This window comes from Microcaecilia unicolor, chromosome 2, assembly GCF_901765095.1.
Source record: "Microcaecilia unicolor chromosome 2, aMicUni1.1, whole genome shotgun sequence".
Taxonomy (NCBI): Eukaryota; Metazoa; Chordata; class Amphibia; order Gymnophiona; family Siphonopidae; genus Microcaecilia; species Microcaecilia unicolor.
The window spans coordinates 205776198-205802203 of NC_044032.1; the positions used below are offsets into that span (position 1 = coordinate 205776198).

At 42.9% G+C, this 26006-nt stretch overlaps 1 protein-coding gene across 2 annotated transcripts in view; it reads left to right on the forward strand.

The window, feature by feature from the left end:
* PTCH1 (patched 1) overlaps positions 1-26006 on the forward strand; it is a 116194-nt gene that overhangs the window by 40194 nt on the left and 49994 nt on the right. For both annotated transcript variants that reach the window (XM_030193648.1, XM_030193647.1), the window contains exons 9-13: positions 8161-8292; positions 9141-9296; positions 10048-10146; positions 13663-13788; positions 23802-23920. In XM_030193648.1, coding sequence (XP_030049508.1) covers positions 8161-8292; positions 9141-9296; positions 10048-10146; positions 13663-13788; positions 23802-23920 — 632 coding nt within the window. The remainder of the gene's footprint in view (positions 1-8160; positions 8293-9140; positions 9297-10047; positions 10147-13662; positions 13789-23801; positions 23921-26006) is intronic.

A 26006-nucleotide genomic window follows, 5' to 3' on the forward strand; every position in this document is an offset into this window, starting at 1 on the left:
CAGAGCATCGGTGGGACAGCATTCCAGAGCACAGGGCCCATCATGCTAAATATCTTAGTCCGTATAGAGGAACGATGGATGCCATGGAGTGAAGGTACTTGCAGTAGGTGTTCCTGAGACGAACAAAGGGTTCTCGATGGACTAAGGTACCAGATATTGAGATAAATATAAAGGTTGGCTAGAATGATAAATTTTGTGAACCAAAAAAAGTAGTTTGTAAGAAACTCAGTGATACGGGCAGCCAGTGCTCCTAACGTAACAAGGGAATAGTATGATTAAAGTGTTTAACCCCAGTAAGAAGGCATATGGCTGTATTCTGGACTAGTTGGAGACGTTGGATATCTCTCTCTCTCCCCCCCCCCCCCCCCCCCCCCCCCCCACAATTCTATAAATTGGCACCTCATTCTAAGCACCAGAAGGGGTGCCTGTAAGCCATTCTAGAAAAATCGCATTATGACCAATCAGTGGCTGGCATAAGTCGGTACAGTTAAGTGCATTATGCATGCACACGGCCAGTGGTATTCTATAAGCTGCACACGTCGCTTTGATATGCCAAGGCTTTGCTCGCATGTAACCTCCTGGCAGTGCTCAATGCTGTTCTATAAACAGTTCACCTAAATCCTTTAGCACTTAACTTTCACGCATAAACACCGCTATTTTATTTACTAGGCACACTGATAGCGCATAAATGTAGCACTGGCTTACAGAATTGCCTCTTTTATGTTTTTCTGGAGCATGCCCATCTGGAAGAATTTTTAGGGAGTTGAACCAATCGCATCAAGAGATTTCATTAGGTAATGAGTAGGCTCAGGAATGGTTTTATAAAGAAATAGAAGTATGCTGACTGGAAACCAGCTTAATCCCTTCAAGTATTTGTTAGCAAATCAGTATGCTTCTTACTATTAGATGTTTTTCCTCCTTTAGCTTTTGACAGTTGCCTCTTGAGCCTTAAATTGAGAATGCATGTTCCTTTGAGAAAAGTTGAATGCATTTTAAAATGGAGAGAAAATCCCTAATGTGTTAAGTTTTGGGTTTTTTTTCTGTAGTGCTGGTCATTGTGCAGTGAATGAAGGTGACACTAAGGGTGACACTCTTTTACTAAGCTGTGGTAGTGATTCCCGGCCCAGCAAATGTGCCGAAGCCCATTCACTTCCTATGGGCTTCATCACATTTGCCACATGAGAATCACTACTGTGGCTTGGCCAAAAGAGCCCTAAGAGGTGGAGTGGCTTGCTGTGTCCTAAGGCAACCACTGCCAGTCTGGGTACCAGTGTCGTCGGTGGCATTCCTTTTCATTTAGTCTTGCCTCTTGATTACCTGTTGTACTGGATATGAGTGCTGTTTTGTTTTGTGTACACCAGAGGACTAAAAGGCCTAAAAATGGCCTTGTCTGGCACCAAGACATAGGGCAAGGCCCTTTGAGGATCATTTTCAAAGCTCCCAACTGAATTGTGAGCAAAAGCTTTGTTGTCCAAATTGAACAAGAAATTTAAAACAACGCCCCCCCCCCCCCCCCCCCCAAGTTTTTAGAACAGTGGAGATTTGAAATCATTGGGATGGCGTATATCGGTGTTATAAGTTTGGGCCTTAGTGGACTCAACTGTAGCATTGCTCCTTTCACCTCTGAAGTGGCAGCACGCAGGTTGCAGAAGCATCGGAACTGCTCTCCCTGTCACCAAGATCTTAGGGTGAAAGATGATCTGTATAAATGCAGGTAGTGGAGGACGAAAGCATTTTTTTTGTTCCTTTTTAATAACCTGACAGATTTTACAGCTAGTCTTTAGTTTGTCCCTGAAGTGCAGGGCTTTGGTTGAGATGTGTTTTGGGGGGGGGGGGGGGGGGGGTGAACGTGGTATTTATTTCAGCATGCATTGCCCATTGCTGTTTTTCTTTCCACCCCCCCCCCCCCCCCCCCCTCTAACCTGCTTTTGCCTGCTGCATACTCGGAACATGTGAGCAGCGGGCATAAAACGAGAGTTTTTCCAGTGTGTGACTTGTGGTAGGGAAAGTGTCTGGAAAACATTAGCGAGGCCCAGAATCTGTTCACAGCTGCAGTCCCATTGGTGAGGTCATGTGACATTAGCTGGCCTTTGTTTCCCAGGCGGTGACCTCTGCCGAGCTGCTCCTGACCTCTGTGAACTGCCAGCCAATTAAAAGCCCAGAGAAAGAGCCGCATGCCTCCCCCCTCCCCACCCTAAAGAATTTTGTTCTTTTTCGATGAGAGCATTGCAGGCCAAGCTGCTGAAGAGAGAGTACAAAACCAACTTTAAATTTTGGAAATTGAAAAGAAGTTGGCTTTGAATGGGGCCAGGATTGTGGTCTCGTTGTAGGACATGGGGGTGTAATTTGGCCAGCACTGTAAGGTACATCAGCCTCCTGCACTGCCATCCGGGTGGCTTACTTTTCCAGTGTCCACTGAGACCAATGACAGCACAAAGCAGATAAAAGTTTCCTTGGCTGTAGCTGGCATTTTTCAAATTTCCCTTTTTTATTTTTTTTTTAATTACCTTGAAGTCTATAGGCAAACCTGTTTGGTTTTTATTATTTCTTTCTCTAGTACTTTTATTTTTCTTTTGTGTTTTTACTGATTTCTTGTGGAGATGTTGCTGCTGTTTTTTGGTGGGAGGAGGGGTGCTGCATGGGCTTCCTGTAATCGAGGAAACCGAAACAAGGAGCAGGGCCTGTGAGTGTTGTGCTCCCTTTTCTATTGCTGCACATGTGCTAGGTCTCCTGTGGTAGCACTGGCACCCCAGGCAGCCACACAGGCTGCACCCCCTCCCTCCAAGGCTCGTCAGATTAAAGATTGTGGAAGTCTCCCACTGGGAACTGTGGCTTCCGGGCTGAATAAGAGGTTTTAGACCTGAGTGGAGGCACATGGGGCTTCATGTTAAGGGTTACAAGCTGCAGTATGTCTCTGGCTATCACGGCACATTAGCAACTCTGGTTGCGGCAATTGGCAGCAGGTGCATCGTCAGTCACGTCTAGTTAAACTGCCCTTTTGGGGCAAGTGGCTATTTGAAGAAGGTCTCAGTAACTTGGTGAAAGAACTGGGAGAAATTAAGCCACAACGGTTGCCAGAGGATAGTCAAAAGCCTTTGGTCATCTATCTTCAGGTGGTGCTCAATCTCAATTTCAAGACAGCAGACTGTACCAGCTTGGTTATCAGCAATATGGTCAGAAGTCCTGCTTTCAGTTTCAGGCACACCAGTGTTCCTTTCATGTGGACAGGACATACTCCTTTCCATCAGCTGGACCATCCAATGCCTCCAGAGATTTGCAGTGATGCAAGACTGAACTTTTCTCTTCCTCAAGTGGGAGGATGTCTTAAGGAGTTTCGGGAGGAGTGGGCCAAAATCATGTCGGATCAGTGGGTTCTGGATGTCCTTACAGAAGGTTACAAGTTGAGTTCTCCTGCCCGGTCACTCTTGCAGTGTCCTTGTCAAAAGGGAACCAAGACTGTTGAGGTTCAGATCACCATAGATTCCTTGCTGGTGCTCTGGGCCATTGTTCCACTTCCTCAGGCTGAACAGGGACAAGGCAGATACTCCCATCTACTTCATTATCCGAAAGAAGGAAGGCACTTTTCATCTAGTCTTAGATCTCCCAGGTCTAAACAGCTGCTTCTGAGTGTCCTGCTTTTGCATAGACACTAAGATCAGTCATAGCCTCAGTTTAAGCGGGTGAATTTTCTCACCACCCTCGATCTCGAGGCATAGTGGTTCTCAGCAGATTGTGTTCTCAGTCAAGGCAGGCCCAGGTCTGGGGCTACATCCAGATTAAGGGGTCAGTGATGGCACAATGGGAAGTGGTGCTGGGCAAGGGCTCATATGCAGCCGTTACAAGAATCTCTTCAGTCGCTGGTCTCCAATGTCACAGAAGTACAATATTCATCTTCCATGGATGCTGGTTGCCAGACAGAGTATGCAGTGGTGGTTGTCACCTGGTAATTTGACCTTTGGAGCTCCCTTTCCAATAAAATCTCAGTTGAGATGGAAAGGTTTTTCTGTCTTGGTCATTGCTGTTACTGTATTGTCAGACTTGGAAACGATCTGCATCAATGGTGTATGCAAGGGTGTGGAGGATGATGTGATGGCTGGTGTTTTGAGCACAGACTGTCTCCCTTCTCTGCTTAGATCACTTATATCGTAGCATTTCTCCAAGCAAGCCTTCAGAAAGGATTGAAGTTGGGTTCTCTAAATGTTCAGGTTATGGCGTTGGCCTGTTTTAGAGGCCAACTACAGAAGACGTCTCTTGTGGTTCAGTTCTTATGGGGAGTGAGCCGCTTGTGGTCTTCCTTTCGTATGCAGTGTCCAGAGTGGAACTTTAATTTTTTTGGTTCTTCAGAAGCCTCTTTTGAGCCATTCCAGAAGACCGCCTTGAAAGATCTCACACTAAAGAAAGTGGTCTTGGTGGCTGTTGCGTCAGCATGTAGGGTTTCAGAGCTTCAGGCTCTTTTGTTGGGATCCCTTTCTTCACTTTAGGAGGCAGGGGTCTCCCTGTGCACAGATCCTTCCTTTTCTTCCAAAAATGGTATCGGCACTTTATCTCAACCAATCTGTGGAGCTTCCGTTCTTTTGTAGAGAGTACTGAAGCTTCTCAATGTCTGTAGAGTCCATTAGGTATCTGGAAGCCACAAATGAATTTCGCAAATCGGACTGAGCTTTTTGGTAAACAGAGACTTGGCCTCATGGCTTCCAAGCCCACAATTGCTAGATGGCTGAAGGAGACTATCAAGTCAGTCATATTTGCTTGCAGGGAAGCAGGCTCCTTCAGTCTTGCAGGCTCATTATATGAGACGTTCAAAGACATCCTGGGTGGAGACTACTTTACTGTTTCCAGTGGATATATGCATGTCAGCGATGTGGTCAATGCTGTATACCTTGCCAAACACTTCAGGGTGGATGTTGCGGCACTCTTGGAAGCCAGTTTTGGGGCTTCGGCCCTCAGGGCAATGGTGCCAAGATCCCACCACTTGCTTTTGAACATCCCATATGTTCTGGAATAGTGAGAAGCTACATAATGGAAGGAGATATTGTCTCTTTTTCTTCCCATTAGTCCTCGCCACTATTCCAGAGACCTGCCCAAGGTTTCTGATAGGTTTAGTTGGTGAGAAGTAATGGGTCAAATGACACTCACCTTGTATGGTGATTCCTGCATATCTGTTCTCTACAAGTTGTTCAGAGATGAGGTCCATACGTGTGCTCAACTGGTTAGTGTTGGGTTAACGAGTTGTTTTAAGGTTGTTGTATTTATTCCGAGTTTCTCCTTACTGCGTATCTACTTGAATACTGAGGAGCTAGACTGGACGCCAAGAGAGATATCTTAGCTCAGTTTTCAGTTCTCTGTCTCCACCTGCTGGTTGATGGACACAACTGCCACAGGTTCTGGAATGTTGGAGAGGACTAATGGAAAGAAAATATGCCCTAATTTCTCGGGGGGGGGGGGGGGGTTGTGGGGTGTTTTTGTTTGTTTTTGTTTCAAGTCATTCTTTATAAAAAAAAAAATCTAGGTTTTATTTCAGCTGCTTTCTCAACATAATTTTGTAATGCTGAAGATACATAACTTTTGTTTCTGGTTTCCTCAGAAGATTCATATCCAACCCCTCAGAATCCCTATTCTCCTGCCAACATATTTATTAAAGTATATTGTATCAAGCAAAAAAAAAATCAAGGTGGAATCTAACCAAACATTGTTAAAATAACATTAAGGGGTATAATTATTCACATGGACTACTGTTAAAGACGTTCTATTTTACCACTAACTTGTGCTGTTGTAGCGTAGGTCCCATTTTATGCAGCGAGACCTAGTTACTAATAATTGGGGGTAATAGTAAACACATTTCAACAGTAGCCCATGTCGATAACTACCCCCCCCCCCCCCATTACAAAAATATAAGATGAAAAAAGCACCCCCCCCCCCTCTCCAAATTAGCAGAGAGAACAAAAGCTGAGTGGCTGTTCACACTTCTGTCCTTCCAAACAAATTATCTTCCTGATTTGAGATGTCGTCTTGCCCTGTGACTGATTCAATCCCATCTGTGTGCTTTGTTACTGCTGTTCCCTCTGCTTTGGCAGATTGATCTACCTCTAGTTGTTTTTTGTGTTTGTATATGTTGTGATATTGTGTTTTTGTGTTGTTAGCATTTTTGAGATGTGGTATTTTTTTGTAAGGTGTTAAATTTGAAATCTGTGTGTTAGTAGTTTGATACACTATAACATCATACCAGCAAAGTTGTTTACTGTGGCTTTATTTTAACAAACTAAACCTAACCTTCGCTGTTTATCCAGAAAAGTGAAGATACAGCATCCTTTGCAAAAGGATAGGGTTCAGGAAAAAAATAGAATATGTAAAAAAAATGAGACTCAGTTTATGCAGTAACTCATGTGACCCATTGTGAAACTGTTAGGAAATTTACATTCAAAGGAGGTTATTTTAATTGCGTTTTGTCCTGGCTTCAGTTCGGTGATGGAATTTGGGGACTGGCAGAATGTCCGCTGTGTTTTCGCTGATTAAGTGAGCCAGTAGTTACGTTTTCAGGATATCCACAGTGAATAGGTGGGAGATGCTGGTTTTATATCATGTCTGTCTTGTATGTAAATATCTCTTGCATATTCTTTGCCAATATCCTGAAAACCCAGCTGATTAGGTGGAATTACTAGGACTGATTTAGGACTCCTGCCCCAGTGAGATGTATTTTGTAGTGGCATCAGTGTTGGCAGTGTTGAAAAGATTCAGTGGGTCGTGTAAAAACAGCTTCTGCAGTTTGTGAAGTATGTGCACACACCAGATGTATACCACATTTTTGAGATGTGAAGTACAGTCCCTGCTCGTCGGTGTTCGCAGATGAGACACACTGAAAAACCATCTAAGAGGATAGAATGGTTCAGTGGAGAATTTGTGCTGTCATGAAATGTGGTGTGTGTTAATGCAATGAGCACTGAATCTCCAGTCCCCTTATAAAACAGGTAAATTGTAAACACTCACCTGTGTTTGGTTACAGAGGGGCGTTAATGATTCCTGTAGTTGGGAAAACAGCAAGGAAGCATGGATTCTGGAGTACGTTAGAGGGATCAATATGCCAAAATTACGTTTTTGGTTTGTGGCCAAAGCAATCTATGTACGAGAATCAGGACATAGGGAGGCAGGGCTGTTAGAGAAACTCGCCTCAAGCCCTTATTGCAGAGATTTGGGGGTGGGGGGGGACATGTAGTTCGTAAAGGGTTCAACACAAAAGAGAAACAGGTGGAAACACAACTTCAAGAGATCAATCCAGGACAAGAGGTGAAGTGCTCCAAAACAAACTTTATTGAGGACCCAACACGGTCCGTGTTTAGGTTTTTAAAAAAACCTTCATCAGGGGTCAATCAGTAGTTGCACTGGAGATATACTGACAGACAAAGGAGCTCATAAGAATGTGGTCTCTTGAATAAGGAGTATTTGCCGCGTACCCACAGTTGTTGGGTGTTGGGTCCTCAATAAAGTTTGTTTTGGAGCACTTCACCTCTTGTCCTGGATTGATCTCTTGAAGTTGTGTTTCCACCTGTTTCTCTTTTGTGTTGAACTTTTGTGGAAATTTTGGACCTTTTTTTACGGTGGTTCGTAAAGGGTTACCACAGACAGAGCCTTATACAGAGCAGTTCAAGGACAAGTGCAAGTATTCATCAATAGCTAAACACTTCATCAAATGTCGGTGGCTTTGCAGTGGGAACCAGTGCAACGATGGTCAATGAAGACTAGATGTAGGGATTTGCCCACTGATTTTTTTTTTTCCTATTTCCAGGCTTAGGAGGGGGAAGGTCAGCTATTGCAGTTTGCATTGATCCTCATCTGTCTTTGTGACACACATGCCTCTGGGTGTCAGTCAAAATACTGAAGAAATGAGTAGTGGGAGTGACTTTGGCACCTCGTGTATAAATTTAGTATGTTCCAGTGTATCTTCACAGGCAATATATTGCTTAGTCATTTTGAATTTTCTTGTGACCCGTTAGCTCTCAAAACCTAGTCAGAGATATTGAGATCTTCAGAGCTAAGAAGATGCCGAACAGTTGGTCCAGTGAAGAGGTCTCCCTTAAAACTTGTTTGATGTTTATTTCCAGTGGACTAACGCAGAAACCCCAGTACTTTTGTTTCTGACACCGGTGGTGGTAATTTGTTCTGCAGGTTGTCCATCGAAGTGTTGCTCAAAACTCTACTCAGAAGGTGTTATCTTTCACCACAACTACCCTGGATGATATCCTGAAGTCCTTCTCTGATGTCAGCGTTATACGAGTGGCCAGTGGTTACTTATTAATGGTAAGAGACTGGAGTTTTTACTGAAAAATAAAAGCACTTTCTCATCTTCCCATCGCATTGCAGTTCGAACTTCATGTAAAGGAATGTCATTAAGGTCTCATAATATAGCAGGTTGCTGGCATTTGAATTTTGAAGGATATTTAAAGGCTCCTTTTACAAAGTGGCATTACCAATTAGCGGCGCGCTGAATACGAACAAGCCCGTTAAGTTCCTATGCGCTTCTTCGCATTCATTACATGCTAATCAGTAGCGCCGCTTTGTAAAAGGAGCCCTAAGTGTCAGTGTACCTTCCTAAAATACTAGGCTCAACCAGCAGCTAGACTGAAGCTGTGGACATTTTCACCTGGTGGGAGCAATTGTAAGCACTGACTCAAAAGCCCGAACGTAATTTATTAGCTGCGTGCATAAATTGCAACTCTGTCCCCGTGCAGGCACAGCACAGTAGAAACGACAAAGCAAGCCAATGATGTGCTAAAGTCCTTTTTAATTAATAAATATCTTCACAAGATAACAGCAACTAGCAACTAACGACTCAACACAGGCTGTGTTTCGGCTCAAAACGCCTTCCTCAGGATTCTGTATAAAAGCATGATATGTACCTAAAGACCAAGGGGTCCTTTTGCAAAGGCACGCTAGCGTTTTTAGCGTGCACTAAATGCTAGAGACGCCCATTGGAATATATGTGTGTCTTTAGCGTGGTCTAAAAACTCTAGTGCACCTTTGTAAAAGGACCCTTAAATAAACAAATCGCAGATACAGTCAACTCTGCCCCCGTACATGCTTGTTGTGTAAAATGTACGCGCCTTCGTGGCATCAGTTCTTAATGTTGCTTTTTGTTTCTGTGACAGCTTGCCTATGCCTGCCTGACTATGCTGCGGTGGGACTGTGCAAAGTCGCAGGGTGCAGTAGGGCTGGCAGGAGTTCTGTTGGTTGCGCTGTCTGTGGCTGCTGGGCTGGGTCTATGCTCACTGATCGGGATTTCCTTCAATGCTGCAACAACTCAGGTACTAAAGGTGTAATCATGCTGGCTGTGCCGCATGGTTTCTCGCAAGCTAGGGAAACACTTGAAGGAATGCGTTATAACTGAAGGAGGAGGCTAAAAAAAAAAAAAGCATGACTACCTGTGTCCCTGTCCTCGGGATCTGGAACTGCAAGAAACAAGCAGAACCTGCAGGTCTTAGTGCGGAAGGTGTTAGCACAAGCATTGGAAAACATTCTTTTGTATTTTATTTTCTCTCTTTATTAAAGAACAAATCATTGTACTAAAACAAGCAGCAGCCTATCCCCCCGGGAGCTCTGCAAAGAAAGTACCACAATTTAAAACATGGGGGGAGCACTTGAATCTTTGAAAGATACTTTGACCCCAAAAACGCACCAAAAAAAAAAAGGGAAAAACTCTCTTGTACTTTCTAATACTGTGATCTTGTACCTTTCATAGGGAAGAGGAAGTGTCATCCCAGTTCTTTCTGGGCTGTCTGATTTTTCTGGATGTTCACAGTGCATAGTCGAGAGAGAGTTGAATGCACATTTGTTGCTGTATGTAGATGGCTCTCCTGCCTTTTCACTGAAAACTTGGCCGGGTGGGTCCTGAGGACCAGGTTGTGAATCATGGCCGTAAAGTGCCATATCTTCTCCCCCCCTTCCCCCACTCCTATGTCATGGGATATTTGTAAGTGTAAACCTGAAGCTTGCAGGGCTGATGCTCAAATGTCTGGCTTTGTAGGCCTTGACCGTCTGCTTTGTTCTCTTCCCCAGGTTTTGCCATTTCTTGCTCTTGGAGTCGGTGTGGATGATGTCTTCCTTTTGGCACATGCCTTCAGCGAAACAGGGCAGAATAAAAAAATACCATTTGAGGTAATTGCAGATGCTTAAAACAAAAGACTCATTTCAATAATGAGGGAAAAGAGCCTTGCACTGATGAGTTCTGCAGTACAGTCAGCTGCCGGGGTCTCTTCTGGGATAGCTGTGTTTTTTCTGAGGTGTTGAGTGAAGAGTCAAAAGAAAATAGATTTTGACAGTAAAATGCTTAGTTGTGGTAACATAACGCATGAGTGGAGTGCATATGCATCCAAAATGGATGATTGTCAAATAGAGAAACTTGTGCCACCCATGGGGACCCACTCCATCTTACCAATAAATTGTGCAGACACATTTTTCTGGATTCTTTGCTGCTGCTGAGTTGGTGCAGCTCAGCCGTGGCCTTGGTATCTGCTAAGTAATAGTGTGTTCTGGCTAGTAAGAGTCCATGTAAATCACTGGAAGCACCCTCTGCTTTAAACAGACTGGCTCTTAGAGGTGGGATTTGGGGGGGATGGGGGAGAGTTTTGAAGGATAGTCAGCTGATAGGGGTGAGGAGATACAAGAGTCCAGGTTCCCTATAACATCTTAACATTTTATGTCTTAGGTTCGTGTAATGTGGTTACAGTATAGGTGTGGGGTAAGGAAGGGTGTGGGTATATAGGCATATGTTATAAAAAATTTCAACTGTATAATATCTTTGATTGTACTGTTCAATAAAAATGTTTAAAGTAAACAGACTGGCTCTTAGAGGGAGGTGGGGTATTTAAGTACCAAAAAGACACCTATGTGGAGCATGTTCCTTTAAGGAACATAAGTGCCTACTTTCCTGTATAGAATAGTAGCCTTAACAGGGCAGGTGCTCAAACTCAATTCCTGGAGATATATGCATAGCTTTACTGTTCTAGAAGTTGTGTGGGTTGTATGAGCCCCACCCGGACTCTGCTTGTGTGTGTGCTTTACCCAAAATATGCACTCTGGAAGGTGTGTGTATAGGTACACAATCTCTTATCTGGAATCCTTGGGACCAGATGCATTCTGAGTCTCAGAATGCTAATCTGGAAGGCTAGGGATCGGGAGCTTGGCAAAACCATGGTACAACATATTGGTACTTATTGGGAAATAGTATTCATGTTCTGCATCTTACTGTTAAACATAGGGAGTCTGCAGCTCTTTTGAGTGATTTATTTTAAAATTTATATCCCACCTTTTAACAAGGCCAGTTACAAATAAACATTTTAGAAACAATCAGAAACAAGCTTAAAATCATCACACCCCCAAAAACCCTATCTGTCCAGAGAGGCACAAGCAAAACAGTAAAGCAATACAGAAGTTTACTCTTCTGAAAAGGCCTTAACAAAGCAATGGGTTTTCAATAATCGTATAAACTGTTCTACACTTTCACCACGCAGTAAATAACTAGGAAGCCCGTTCCATAGAACAGGGGCAGCCATAGATCAAGTGTAATTCCGAGACTCCACATATTGGCACGCTTTAACTGATGGAACACACAAATACTTGGCAGACTCGGAACACAACACACGCCTTGACATACAAAGTTTCAACACATCAATGAAGTACTTAGGTATTTCCAGATACAAACATCTTAAAAACGTAACAAAATATACCCTGTGCATGATTGGCAACCAATATAATCTTTTCAGTACAAGCCTGGTGGTCCTTATTCTTTAAAGGTTACACTCCTAAATTTAAGCTCTTAAATATACACTCCTAAATTACAAGTTTAATCTATGTTCCTAATTTAGGACCTATTACGCTCATGAATTTAGCGTAAATTTAGGAGCATAAATTATGCTTTATTCTATAAAGGCTGCACTCCTAAATTTGAGCATAATTTACACTACTAAATTTAAGACTGTAATTAATGCTTCTAAATGTATGCTAAATCTAAGAGCATAACAGGCCCTAAATTAGGAGCACAGATTACTCTCGTAATTTAGGAGCGTACATTTAAGAGCTTAAATTTAGGAGCATAACCTTTATAGAATAAGGCCCTATGCGCTGACCACAAATATTTAGCGGGAGATAACCAGTTAAGTGCGGTTTAACTGGTCAGGAACCGTTCCTGGCCTGTTTAAATATCGCTGAATATCTGTCAGATTGTTTTTTTTGAAGCTCTTGCTTTTGAAGGAGAGATTGTTTAGAGCTGAATTGGGGTGGGGTTTCTGCTGGTTTTTGCCACTGCAGAGCAGCTGCATGTTGAGTGTGAAGTTTCGAATTTGACCCAAATATATGTTGATTATAAAGGAATGCATGTGGGGCCACTGTGGCTTTTATTTGTTGGTGGGCTGCAGTTACTACATTCTTGTTTGTCTGTGCACTTTTTACATCAAAAGCAAAGGTTGCGGTAGCCTGTGGGTGAGCTGTTCCCGGTCCCTAAGTGGATCTGTAGCCTTGTGTGGTCCCAGGGGTTTGTTTGCACCGTGTTTTGTAAGGAGTTGGCTTGACGCCCATAGGCCCGCTGATAAGTGCTGAGAGGTTGGGCTGGGAATATTTGCCATCTGAAAATAATTGTGAAGGGGGCCTCGAGAGAGAACGTGCATGCCATTCTTGCCAGGTATCTTTTTCTGTGCTTGCCTCCTAAAATCGTGTTCTTGATTGTTGGAATGAAGTGATCTTGACAGTTGTGTGTTAACAGGAATCCTGTTCAGAAGGAATGGATCCTAAGGAGCTTAGCCGAGATTGGGTGCCAGAGCCAGTGGTGGGAGGCGGGACTGGTGGTTGGGAGGCGGGGATAGTGCTGGGCAGACTTATACGGTCTGTGCCAGAACCGGTGGAGGGAAGCGGGGCTGATGGTTGGGAGGCAGGGATAGTGCTGGGCAGACTTATACGGTCTGTGCCCTGAAAAGGACAGGTACAAATCAAGGTAAGGTATACACAAAAAGTAGCACATGAGTTTATCTTGTTGGGCAGACTGGATGGACCGTGCAGGTCTTTTTCTGCCGTCATCTACTATGTTACTATGACACAATGTACCATCTATTAACAGCTACTTTTATTTCTGGTTGTAAACATAGTTTTAGTTTTTTGTGAGATGGCACCACATGAAGAATCGCATGCTCAAGAACTGCCCACTGCAGTATTAGCATGGAGTTCATGCAAAACAAACAGAACCTAGCTTCTGGACTTTGGCACAGGCTTGCACATATCTCAATGAATTTATGCCCTGTAGGATCCTCTTAACCCCATGACATACATCCTGATCATCTGATAGGACGTTGAACACTGGGGTGGGGAGGGGCACAGATGGGATACTGTAGTCTCCAGCCGTTGTTTTCTTCAGAAAGTAGGCTGAAGGGCAATGAATTGAAAGCCACCCTGTCCAATGACAACAAGCTCAACCATACTTGTTGAGGCACACTCGCTTTCACTAATGGAGAGAGAAGAATTACACACAGTGGTGTATAAAGTTCTGAAGAGGAAATGGTGGTTGGAGAGTTCTGCCGTATTAAGCTTCAAGAATGACGTGATTGGGTTGTCTTTTACCTGCTGGAACGAGACCCATATGACCTAACTTTATGACCTAACTTTTCAAATACTTGTGTTTTGCAGGACCGGACGGGGGAGTGCCTGAAGCGAACCGGGGCCAGTGTGGCTCTGACTTCCATCAGTAATGTCACTGCTTTTTTCATGGCTGCCCTAATTCCCATTCCAGCTCTGCGTGCCTTTTCACTCCAGGTAACCACTGTCTGTACAGTCTGGGTAAATCTTTGCTGTTTATCATTTTCATTTCCTGTATTGAAAACTTACTGTTTTGAGGAGAAATAAAAAATTTAAGAGTCTCTGGTAGTATGCTGTAAAGTGCAACATGGTGCCCCATTGCCTTTATTCTGACCAGTCGAAGAATGTATCTTTCTAGCTTCAAAACATATTTTCCCCTAATTCTGTAAGTCGCCAAAAATTTGGGCATGCACCTAATTTGCACACAGTTTAATGGGATGAGCTTATTGGCGCCAGTAATTGGCTTTTTAGCAAGCAGTTATTGGTGTTAATTAGATTTAATTTGAACTTTATACACAAGTAAAAAAAAAAAGGGGGGGGGGTGTGGAAAGGGGGAGGGTCATGGTGGAATGAGGGCACTCTTAGCACTTGCGTGCATTGTTTAGGAGCGATTCCCTGACATAAGCTGCGCCTGACTATAAGAGCGGCATATAGAATATCGCTTTCTTTGGTACCATGTATTCTTTGGTAGCCCTCTATTAACAGCATAACTGTTTTTATGATGGGCAGTATATCAAATAAACGAACCTCAATGTGATAGTGCCCTGTGACGTTCCTTAAAAGAAAATGTTGCGTACCTGAGCTGGCCTTACGCTAGGATTTGGATTTTAATTCCTCGCTTTCCAAATCCTGAGCTGAAGGTGAGTCAGAGTAAGTGTCTGTTTCCAAGAAGGCGTATGCTCCAAGTAATGTGTCTGAGACGGTGGAGGGTGAAGTGACTTGGCAGAAATTAACAGGAATGTCAGTGGGAGATGGGAGTTTGAACCCTGGGGGTCCCTGGTGGTTCTAAGCTTACTAATTTGCCCACGCACATGCTCTTCCCTTGTATTAATTTTAATGAGGTGGCTTTATTTTAGCAAAGCTCTTTTTTTTTTTTTTTTTTTTTTCTTTAATGGAATCTAATATATTCTGCAAGGTTTACTTTTTACAATTGTTTTTTCTTGTAAGTATTTCTTTATTCATAATTTCCTATGATTACTCTGTTTCTGAACAGAGACTTCTTGGATTATTTTTGTTAATTACATAAATAAAAGCTATATATATATAATATTTAAATCATGATGAAACTTGGATCTAGCTATGTAGTTCCTTTGTGTTGGTGTCTGTAGTAGTGTCGTGTGAGACACCTGTCTCTGAATGACCTGGAGAACATTGAGTTAAGGACGACGTAATACAGGGAAGGAGCATGATCCCAAGAAACTTCCTCCTGCCAGGGCTCAGATGCTCCCTGTAGACCAGAGGTTCTCAATCCAGTCCTCGGGACACACCTAGCCAGTCAGGTTTTCAGGATATCTGCAATGAATTATATATGAGAGAGATTTGCAAGCATTGCCTCCATTGCATTATATCTCATGCATATTCTTCGTGGATATCCTACAAATCAGACTGACTTGACTGAGAACCCTCGTACCACTTAACTTTCAGGAAATCAGAAATATGTCAACAGCTGGATTCTTACATCAAAGCTGTGTAAATATATTCATTGTGTCCTGGAAAGCAGATTTGCTCACCAAGGCCTCGTAGATAGAATAGACACCATAGAGAGATGACGGGGGAGAATGAAGTATAAAGTATTTCTGCAACCATGGCCTTGAGGCTGTGGGCTCTTGCTTCTAGGTTTTTAAGCTTGTCAGACTGTGGTGGCTGTGTGTGCACTGTCCCGTGGCAGTACTCAGGAAGTCCAGGGAAGCTGAATATCCTGGGTCATCTTGCGTGCTGTCTGTTAATTTTCAGTGGAAGCTTGGTGGAGATAGAGATTTCTTTTTGTGATATGAACGGGCCTCCAGTTGTAAGGCTTGGGATTCTGGTTGGCCACTAGCTCTATGGAAAATGGTACCTAAATGTATTGATCAACTTTTGCCATCGTGAAGATTTTAAGTTAAGTCAGCAGCAAGACTAGTATTTGACTGGCCTAGGGACTACGGTAGAAACATTATCTGGTAAAGTTATTGATCTCCAGAAGTGTACCACTCATCTGGTTAAAGATCAGATGGGGATGCACAGGGAATGGAAACCAGGATAAAAGGTTCAGTTGGATTCCTCAGCTTTCCCATGTCCTGGACAGTTATACTGGAAAATGTGTTAAAGTCCCTATGGAGCGTATGCCCCTAGTGGTGTGTGCTTTGTCTGAGGAGGTGGAAAGGTTTGAAACAAATTGAGGAGCATGATGGTAAAGATCAACCTCTGTTGTACAGTCTGAACATAACATTCTTATATTGCAGTTCTTGTGTATCGAGTACAGCAGTGTACAACAGTTGCTTTATATGACACAATTCTGGATTATGTCAGACTGCTGATGTAGGCCATGTGGCCAAATCACAACCTGTCGAGTCGCCTCAGAAGTTAAAGATAGCTCTGTACACGTTTGGTGGCTGTTGATTTTACTGGTCATCTCCACAGTGTCCTTTACTGTGTACTGTGGAAGTTGGTTCTTCTTGCCTTAGGTGTAAATTCCAGATGCACCTTTGTAGCCAGCCACCTTTTTTTTTCTCTTGGATTTTGAGATTATTTCCAATATAATGAAGTTTCTTTTCTGCAAAATAATAAAATCTGGTTTTCCTAGTACGAAGATGTGAGAGGGGGAACTTGGGCGGTGTCTTTCTGTTCTGATTTCCTTGTTAATAGGTTTTTATCTTTCAGAATAATTCCTGTGTTCTTCTCTCTTCTTGAGTTAACTTTTTAGTTTATTTCCATTTATTAATCTTCGTGTTTCCTTTCTGAAGAGTCTTTAATTTCTGTTTGGGTATGGATTTATTGCATATACTTTATCCCTTTACAGATCTAATTCTAGTACAAGGTTACTTTTATTTTGTATGTTAAACTTGAATAAAAAATCAAATATAATTATAACCCTGATAGCCTGCACCAGTGATTGTTGGGTGTGTTTTTGTTAATCGTTGGCTGCAGTGGGAGATTTTTTGTTGCCATATATTTAGCATTGGGCTGTACCCAGATACTGGCGCTGAATATTGAGCAATAACATGGCTGCCAACACTTGTCCCGAATACCAGCAATATTCAGACTTGTACCGGACAGTGGCGTAGCCTGGGCCCCCCGACCCTCCAGCTGAAGACTTTGCCTAGCGCTGGTCTGCGGGAGTCCTGCAACATTGCCTGCCCTGCTCTCTCTTCCCCTCATGTCGGGCACGCTCCTTTTAGTGAAATTGAGAGTTTCACTAAAAGGAACGTGCCAGACGAGAGGGGAAGAGAGAGCAGGGCAGGCAATATGGCGACGAAGTCTTCAGCTGGCGGAGGTTGGGGTCCCCCGCCAGCCAAGATGTTACAGCGGTGACAGTGGGCGGCGGAGGGGCGGTGACCAAAATGTGTCCCACCTCGGGCTCTGGCACCCTCCCACCTCGAGATCTGGCTACGCCCCTGGTACCGGATAACGTTAGGCCAACCTTTTTGCTGTCCTAACTTGATCCAAATAGTTTAGTGGCCTGAGTATCACCACTAACCAAGTAACTCCTGGCTCCACCTTAGCACCCCCCCCCCCCCCCCCAGATCACCCTAGCACAGTGGTTCCCCAACCCGTGAGGGTTTTAGGATAACCCCAATGAATATTCATGAGATTTACACTCACTGCCTCCACATCTCTCTCATGAATATCCTGAAACCCTGAGTGGCTAGGCAGCCCCCAGAACAGGTTTGGGAACTACTGTACTAGTGCTATCTAGATAGTGCTCGAGCAGTCACTGGTAATTTTCAGGGGCATTATCCAAATAGTGATTTGGCACCAGGTGTGGCTTCTACCTAGATAATTGCTGCTTAATATTGACTTCTTAGATTTTTATGGAATCGGTGTAAGAGAATGGGATTTGAAATACTGCCTCTGTGCCTACAATCAAAACAATTTACATATTATATACAGGTAGTTGCTTATTTTGTACCTGGGGCAATGGCGGGTGAAGTGACTTGCCCAGAGTCACAAGGAACTGCAGTGGTTCTCAGGCTACCGCACTATGCGTTGGGCTAAAACCACCAGTCCACTCACTGTCGAGCATCCTTACCTCTTAGCTGCCTTTTAAAGCTCTGGCAGGATTTTTCCTTTTTATAGGTTTTGTTTACCAGTCAAGCACAACTTTTTGAAAACATTTCCATCAGTATAGAAATACTGACTATATAAACATAAAGCTTAATCTACTAGTGCAGTTGCCAAAGGTTTAAAAAGGAGAAAAAAAAACCCTCTTATTAAGCCAGACACAAAGAGCAGTTAGAAACTGTATACAGCATCTGCAAGGATCCTTTTGGGGCACAGGGTGGGGACAGCTTGCCTTCAAATAGGTTTGTATTGCACATACCATGAGAGCAGTGACCCTCAATCTTAGGCCAGGGTAAGAGGATCTTTAACCTCTGAAATTTACTGCTAATGCTTGCTGCAGGATTTGCATCCTCTTAGAGAGCTTCTTTGGGAAATTTTGATTTTTAATCAGATTGTGGTGCGCACCCCCCCCCCTCCCCCCCCAGGATAATAAACATTTCTGTATGCATCTTGCACATTTTTTTTTCTCCTGTGATTCTCTTGGCTCTTCCGGTTGAAGGGGGCTGGGGATAGCATGCTTTTGGAATGGGTGGCTTCTCTGAATATTGTCGCTACTTTTTTTTTTTTTCTCTTTTTAAAGCCGAGGGTTGTAGAAGGCCCCAGGAGGGTTCCCCTAGCAGGGTACTGTGCTGCTAGAAACAATTTATAGCCTAAACTGACCTCTTGAACAAAACAGAAAACCCTAGCTTTGTGCAGAACAGTCCTTGTGCTTGGGTCCTCTTTCCCCCCCCCCCCCCCCCCCCCCCAATTCAATTTTCTTGCTGCTTGATCTCTGATCTGCCTCAAGGAGGTATGGGCTGTCATTTTTCTTAATGCTTGTGCTTGCTAGAGGATCAGCAATGGTTACGGAAAGCAGCCCTGAGGTAAGTCCCTTCGTGATTACAGCTGGGGGGGTCCAAAAGACGTTTATCAACATTTTAGCTCATTCATATCAGGTTTTGGGGTTTTCTTCTGAGAAATATCAAGCAAACTGTAGCCTGACTTTTTTTGTAAATCCTTGAGTAACGTTCAAGGACATCTGTGTAATGTGAAGGCAGAAATCGTCTGGAGCTCGCTCTCATTTTTGCAAGTTTTTTTTAAGATCTATACTTTTGCCTTCCGGGCTTCACCTGGCAGGTAATTCGTTTTAATCAGCTTTTGGAATCGCTTGGCCCTGCAGTACTGTAGTGGGTGGTCTCCTTACATTTGGATGTCTTTTCTTCTTCCCCTACCCTCATTCTTTTTCACTCACATGTGTTTCGACAGGCTTTCAGTCAGGAGTTTTACTGTTTTTGACACTTTTTTTTTTTTCCCCCTACCATGTTCAGAACCCCTGACACATATAACTTTATTTTCTTTTCGAGAATACTTTTATTCTCATTGCACAGATAATGAATCGGTAAGAGAACAGCTGCTGCCTCTGTTAATGACAACCAGAGAGAGAGCTATCAAAGCCTCCTGGGCTCCTTTCAAGTCATTCAGTCAATAAGCGAGAATAAATGGCTCCCTGAATTAGCACTTACAGATACAGACTTGTCTTGTACCTATGCTTTCTCATCTCTTTTCTGTCCTCTTCAGTAGGATGCCTCAGATTGGGGGGGAGGGAGGTTTGTAACAATATGCCTATGTCTAAATAGGAAAAAAGTTGCTTAAGACAATGTACATGCCTATGTGGCTTTATAAATTGACCATCCAAAACCATAACTGGTAAGGCTGCCTCCTGATCAAAGGAGGTGTATACTCTTAAGTACTCCGCTCCTGGGAACACCTGCACACATCGCATAAAAATAGGCGTACTCTTTCTGTGGGCCTCCTTTTTGTACACACGCGGTTTTGTAAGGGTTCCTTTCCTGCTTTACACATGGGAAATGCCTTATCAAATTGAATCCCATATCGTTCTCATCTTCCGCCCAGAGTGTTGCCTTTAAAAGTTGGAATGAAGTCTTTTGGCCCTACTGTGTCACTGTTGATTCATCTTCCGCCCAGAGTGTTGCCTTTAAAAGTTGAAATGAAGTCTTTTGGCCCTACTGTGTCACTGTTGATAAAGCTTTTCCTCTGAAACCCAAATGCTTTCCCAGCTTGCAGTGTCCCGTTAGCTTGCTGGAGCCCTTTGATTTATGGCTGTTAGGGGCAGTCTTTCTCTAAATGGGTTAATTTGTATGTAGTACAGCAGTAAAGTCTCACCCTTAAACCTGGATCTGTTGGGTGCGAACTCCATCTTCCCAGTTTACTGTTAAAGCTCCTCCTTGGTACAGATAACAGGTCCAAATGACCTAAAACAGTGCAGAAATAGGAAATTGTTGAATAAGAACATTTGACTTCACAGGTCTGAACATTACTACTTGTAGTGAAGAGCTTAAAAAAAATACAAAACAAAAAAACCCTGCCAGGCAATTTGCCTCTTCAGCCTTGCCCCAGGCAGTGTGCGAGGACTGCAGTGGGTTTAAATCCTTCTGGCAGTTTCTGTACCAGCCAGGTGCAGAAACAGGCAACCCCTTGAGTTCCATCTGGATTTCTGCTCTGGAATTCACACTGTTGAACATTAGCCATACTGGGTCAGACCAATGGTCGATCTAGCCCAGTATCCTGCTAATATCAGTGGCCAATTCAGGTCACAAGTACCTGACAGAATCCTAAATAGTAGCAACTTTCCATGCTACTGATCCCAGGGCAAGCATTGGCTTCCCTCATGTCTGTCTCCATGGCAAACTATGGACTTTTCCTCCAGGAACTTGTCCAAACCTTTTTTAAATCCAGATAACACTAACTGCTGTTACCACGTCCTCTGGCAACGAGTTCCATAGCTTAACTATTCTGTGAGTGTACATAAGTAATGCCATACTGGGAAAAGACCAAAGGTCCATCGAGCCCAGCATCCTGTTCCCGACAGCGGCCAATCCAGGTCAAGGGCACCTGGCAAGCTACCCAAACGTACAAACATTTTATACAAGTTATTCCCGAAATTGTGGATTTTCCCAAGTCCATTTAGTGAAAAAATGTTTCCTCATATTTTGTGTTAAAAGTTACTGCCATGAGTTACTGCCATGTAATTTCATTGAGTGTCCCCTGGTCTTTGTACTTTTTGAAAGCGTGAAAAATCGATTTCATTCTTACTCATTCTACCCCAGTCAGGATTTTGTAGACTTCAAATCATATTTCCTCGCAACCATCTCTTTTCCAAGCTGAAGAGCCATAACCTCTTTATCCTTTCTTCATATTAGAGAAGGTTCATCCACTAAATCATTTTGGTTGCTCTTCTTTGAACCTTTTCTAATTCCACTATATATTTTTTGAGATACAGCGACTAGAATTGAACGCAATACTCAAGGGTGAGGATCACACCATGGAACGATAACAGAGGCATTATAATATTCTTGGTCTTACTACCATCCCTTTCCTAATAACTCCTAGCATCCTGTTGGCTTTTTTGGCCTCCGCTGCACACTGGGCAGAAGATTTCAGTGTATTATCTACGAAGACACCTAGATCTCTTTCCTTGAGTGCTGGCTCCTATGGTGGACCCTAGCATCAGGTAACTATGATTTGGATTCTTTTTCCCAATGTGCATCACTTCGCACTTGTCCACATTAAATTTCATCTTCCATTTGGATGCCCAGCCTTCCAGTTCTCTAAGGTCTTCCTGCAATTTTTCACAGTCCACATGTTTTTTGACAACTTTGAATAGTTTTGTGTGATCTGCAAATTTAATCGCCTTGCTTGTTCTGATTTCCAGATCATTTATAAATAAATTCAATAACACTTGTCCCAGTACAGATCCCTGAGGCACTCCACTATTCACCCTCCTCCGTTAACCCTACCCTCTGGTCTCTGTCCAGTAACCAAATCCTAATCCACAAAAGAACATTGCTTCCTATTCCATGACTTCAGTTTTCTCAGGAGCCTTTCTTGAGAAACTTTGTCAAAAGCTTTCTGAAAATCTAGATACACTACATCATCCGACTCACCTTAATCCACATGTTTATTCATGTCTTTAAAGAAATGAAGCAAATTGTTGAGGCAAGACTTCCCTTGGCTGAACCCATGCTGACTCTGTCCCATTAAACCATGTTTGTCTATGTATTCCGTAATTTTAGTCTTCATTATTGTTTCCACTATTTTGCTTGGCACAGAAGCCAGGCTTACCAATCTGTAACTTCCCAGATCATCCCTTTTTAAAAATTGACGTTATATTGGCCACCCTCCAATCTTCAGGTGCTATAGGATGATTTTAATGACAGGTTACAGATTGCTAACAGCAGATCAGCAATTTCATGTTTTTAGTTTTCAGTACCCTGGGGTGTATACCATCTGGTCCAGGTGATTTATCACTCTTTAACTTATCAACTTGGCTCGGTACGTCTTCCAGGTTTTCCTTTTTGAGATGGAGGAGAAAATCTTTTTTTTTCTGTTTTCTCTTGGATGTGAAAACAAGCCCTGTTTTTTTTTTTTGTTTTTTTTTTTGGGGGGGGGGGGTTCTGTTTTTTTGTTTGTTTGTTTTTTTAATATTCACATGCACCTGTATGTTCAGCTGTTGAAGGGAGGTGAGGAGTTGGGCACATTGACAGTCCAGGTGTACTGAGTCCTACTAATGTCACCTTCATTTCATAGCCAATATTTTAACAATTTTGTACCTGTTTTTGAAAAGACAATTAGTAAAACAATTTTTTTGACGGGGGGGGGGGGGGGGGGAGGGACGCAGAGAGCTAGCTGAGTATTCTGTGCAAATATTAAAAAAAAAAACCCACACAGATGGAAAACAGAGCTGTAGGGGAGGCACAGATAAGCAGGCAGCAGTAAGTTGGAGCTGCTCCACTGCCTCTTGATCTGCTCATCACCTCTGGCTATGGAATACACCCACTCTCTGTGTGGTCTGTCAGGAACAGCAAATATCCATCCACACACAGCCTGGGCAGGGCCCCTCCCTGACTGCAGCACAGACGGCCTTTCTTCTCATCCATCACAGAGCAACAGCAGCACTGGCTGTGGCTTAGTGCTGGCTGGCAAACAGAGAACATTGCTTCTCTAAGGCTGAATAGATAGCTGGTTTTTTTTTGTTTTTTTTTTAACTAGGACTTTTTTTCCTCTTCATTTGCTTAACCACTAAGAACTTTTATAAGGGCATCTTCGCACTTATGTGACAGGATATGTGTGTAACAAGGCTCATGTAAAAGTACATGCAATAAGAATTGATTCGGGTATAGGTAGGTTTGGGGGGAGGGAGTTGGGCAGAGCACAGGCAAAATTGTGGTTTAGTCAGTTTGCTTTATATAATGCACATATATATTTTACACCTTCTGGCATGGTGTAAATATCTGTGGCTTCATTGTCGCAGTGATTTTTATGGCTTGGATATCCGGAAAACCTGGTAAGGAGGACTGGGCTTGGAAAACACTGACTGACACCATACTGTAGATTGCCTGTGCCCACCTTTCTGGTCTATGATTGGTGTAATGGCAGGTGCATGATGGTAGGTGCACCAGTGATTAGTACTCGACAATGGAATCTGGGTGCCCAGATGGTATTACAGGATAGCACTGTGTGGCATTGGAGCGCCTATAAGATTTGCCTCCTAAGAGCTTCCTTCCATTGGATACTGTCCGAAGGGATTACAGCATGGTTCGCACTAGATCAACTAATCGCAGTGCTTGAAAACTCCTGCAGTCATTTTTCTTATGCCCAGTGATGGGGAAAGTACAGCTCCAAAAGCTTAAACCTCCTACTGTGTATTAACCTAGTAAAGGTCTGAGTTGTGCCTACCTACTTTTATCTTCTCTCTAACCAATTCTGCTTTTGACAGGTTCAAGATTTGGGTTCTTCTCTTTTCCCTTTGTGGCTGTTTGCACCAGCTCCCAGTGATGTATGGACCTGTATGCTTGTTCAGCTGCTTTTTATTCTCTGTGCTGAAAGGTACAGGTCAGTGATGCAGACTGTGCCCTTTCTTTCACTCCTAGGCTGCTGTGGTGGTGGTGTTCAACTTTGCCATGGTGCTGCTCATCTTCCCTGCCATTCTCAGTATGGATCTATACCGGCGTGAAGATCGCAGGCTTGATATCTTCTGCTGTTTTGCAAGGTAAAAAGCTCTCTGTGAGGCTGAGGGCAACAGATTTGTTTGCTTTTGTCATCAGCTTCCTCCCCCCTCCCTCCAGGGATGAGCATGGGAGAAATAAATCTTAGGTTCATTTGGCCTTTGTTTCCGGTTTTCAAAACCTGTTTGGTTTTTCATACCTATTTTAACTAAAAAAAAAAAAAAAAAAAGAGACTGTGCTTTAGAACATTTTAACCAGCACAGATGGATCTAATACATTTGTGCAGAAAATCACATGCATTACCTACATAACATAGTAGATGACGGCAGAAAAAGACCTGCACGGTCCATTCAGTCTGCCCAACAAGATAAACTCATATGTGCTACTTTTTAATTAGCACATTTCTCAAGGTGTGCCAGCAAACTGAATATGTGCCTAATGAATGCACATCCCTAAATCACTTTTATCAAATAAAGGTGATCCAGGGTGTATGGAGTGATGTCTTACCTATAATTTGGGAGCGGGAAGGATTTTCTCTGTGATCCAACAGGCAAAGAATGTCTTTTGCTGCTTAAATCTTGTCTTTTTTTTCCCCCTTGTCTCCCAAATTCCTCCTGTTCGCTGTGATCTCCCCTGGCTACACTGCTTCAGCTTCTTCACATTATGTCTGTCGTTTTTCTTGCATTGGATTCATAGAGTTCAGTTAAAAGGAGAATAAACCTTTTATGGGGTGAAGCTCCAGCTGTCGCAGGCCAGTTAAATTCCAAGGGTCCATACTTACATAAAGCCTAGTTCTTATAGTATGGCATTGTAAAAACCCAACTCACTTGCGTACAGTGGCTACCTTGGAAGACCTTGCAATCTGTGTCAATCACATGGAGGTTTATTTCTGGCTTGAGGGCCATACAGTGGGTAGTAGACAGACAGAAGACCCTGTCATTAGAGTAAGTGAGCAGGAGGAGACAGTACACTGCACAGTTTGTGCATAGAGTGCTATAGCAGACCCAAGGACAGGTAATGGCAACCCTTTGTTTTTATGCGCTGAACTGCCACCTAGTGGCTAGAGCCAGCATCTATAGATGAAACCAAATACAGAAAATTATGTTTATGATTTACATTTTTTAGGATTCATTTACCGCCTTTTTTGAAGGAATTCAAGGTGGTGTACAGCAAGAATAAATCAAACATAAAAATAGACAATTACAGCACTAAAAGTATTCAAACAGCAATACAAAGTATGGCATAGTATGCTATATTATGCCAACACATTAAAATATTTTAATAGGATGTAAGCAAAGATGGACCATATAGATAAAGAGTAACAGGAGTAAGAAAATAAGGGACTAGTTAGAGTTGCAGATGAAGTAAGAAAGGTGTTTGAACATTATCGTGGCTAGGTTAGGAGTGGATACATTTTTTTTTTTTTTTTTTTTCTGCAGAAGACATCCTTTTTATTCACAGTTTTGTCTCGGTAAATAATAGGTTTAGATGCTCTTTCAGCTTTGTCAGGGGCTATCTGCTCCACACCCTGTTAAAGTGTGAGGAGAACTGCTCTTGTTAAGTCATTTTAACATCCAGACAGAATTGAAGAGTAGAACGTGACCAGTTGGGTCTCAGCTATGCGAGAGAACTGAGAGTCACCGATGGAGGAGTTCACAGAATTTGAAAATATAAAATTGAGCACAAGGCCAGTATTAATCCTCGCTGTGAGCTTTAGTTGGTTTGCACAGCATGGTATGATCATCTTAAAGGGGATTGAGTTTTATAAATGGCTATATATGTATTTACAATTATTTTTCTGATCACATTTAACCTGGAATTGAGCCTCCCTTTGTACTTGTTTGTAGACCTGTTTTCCTGCACTGGCATGCTGTTATTAGCTGTGGTACAGAATTGCAGTCTGTATTTAAATTAGTGGTTCCCAAAAACAGAGTGTAGCTCAGTAAACAACAAGAAACTTCCAGTACCCTACCATATATATATATTTTTTTTTAAGTTTAAAGGAGGTCTTTATTAAGACATTGAGAATACAAGGTAACATTGACAACTGATATCAAATAAGCAGAAACAATTCCACAACATAGATGACCAGAGTCTATTCTTATATAACAACCTCCAGTTTCTCCCCTT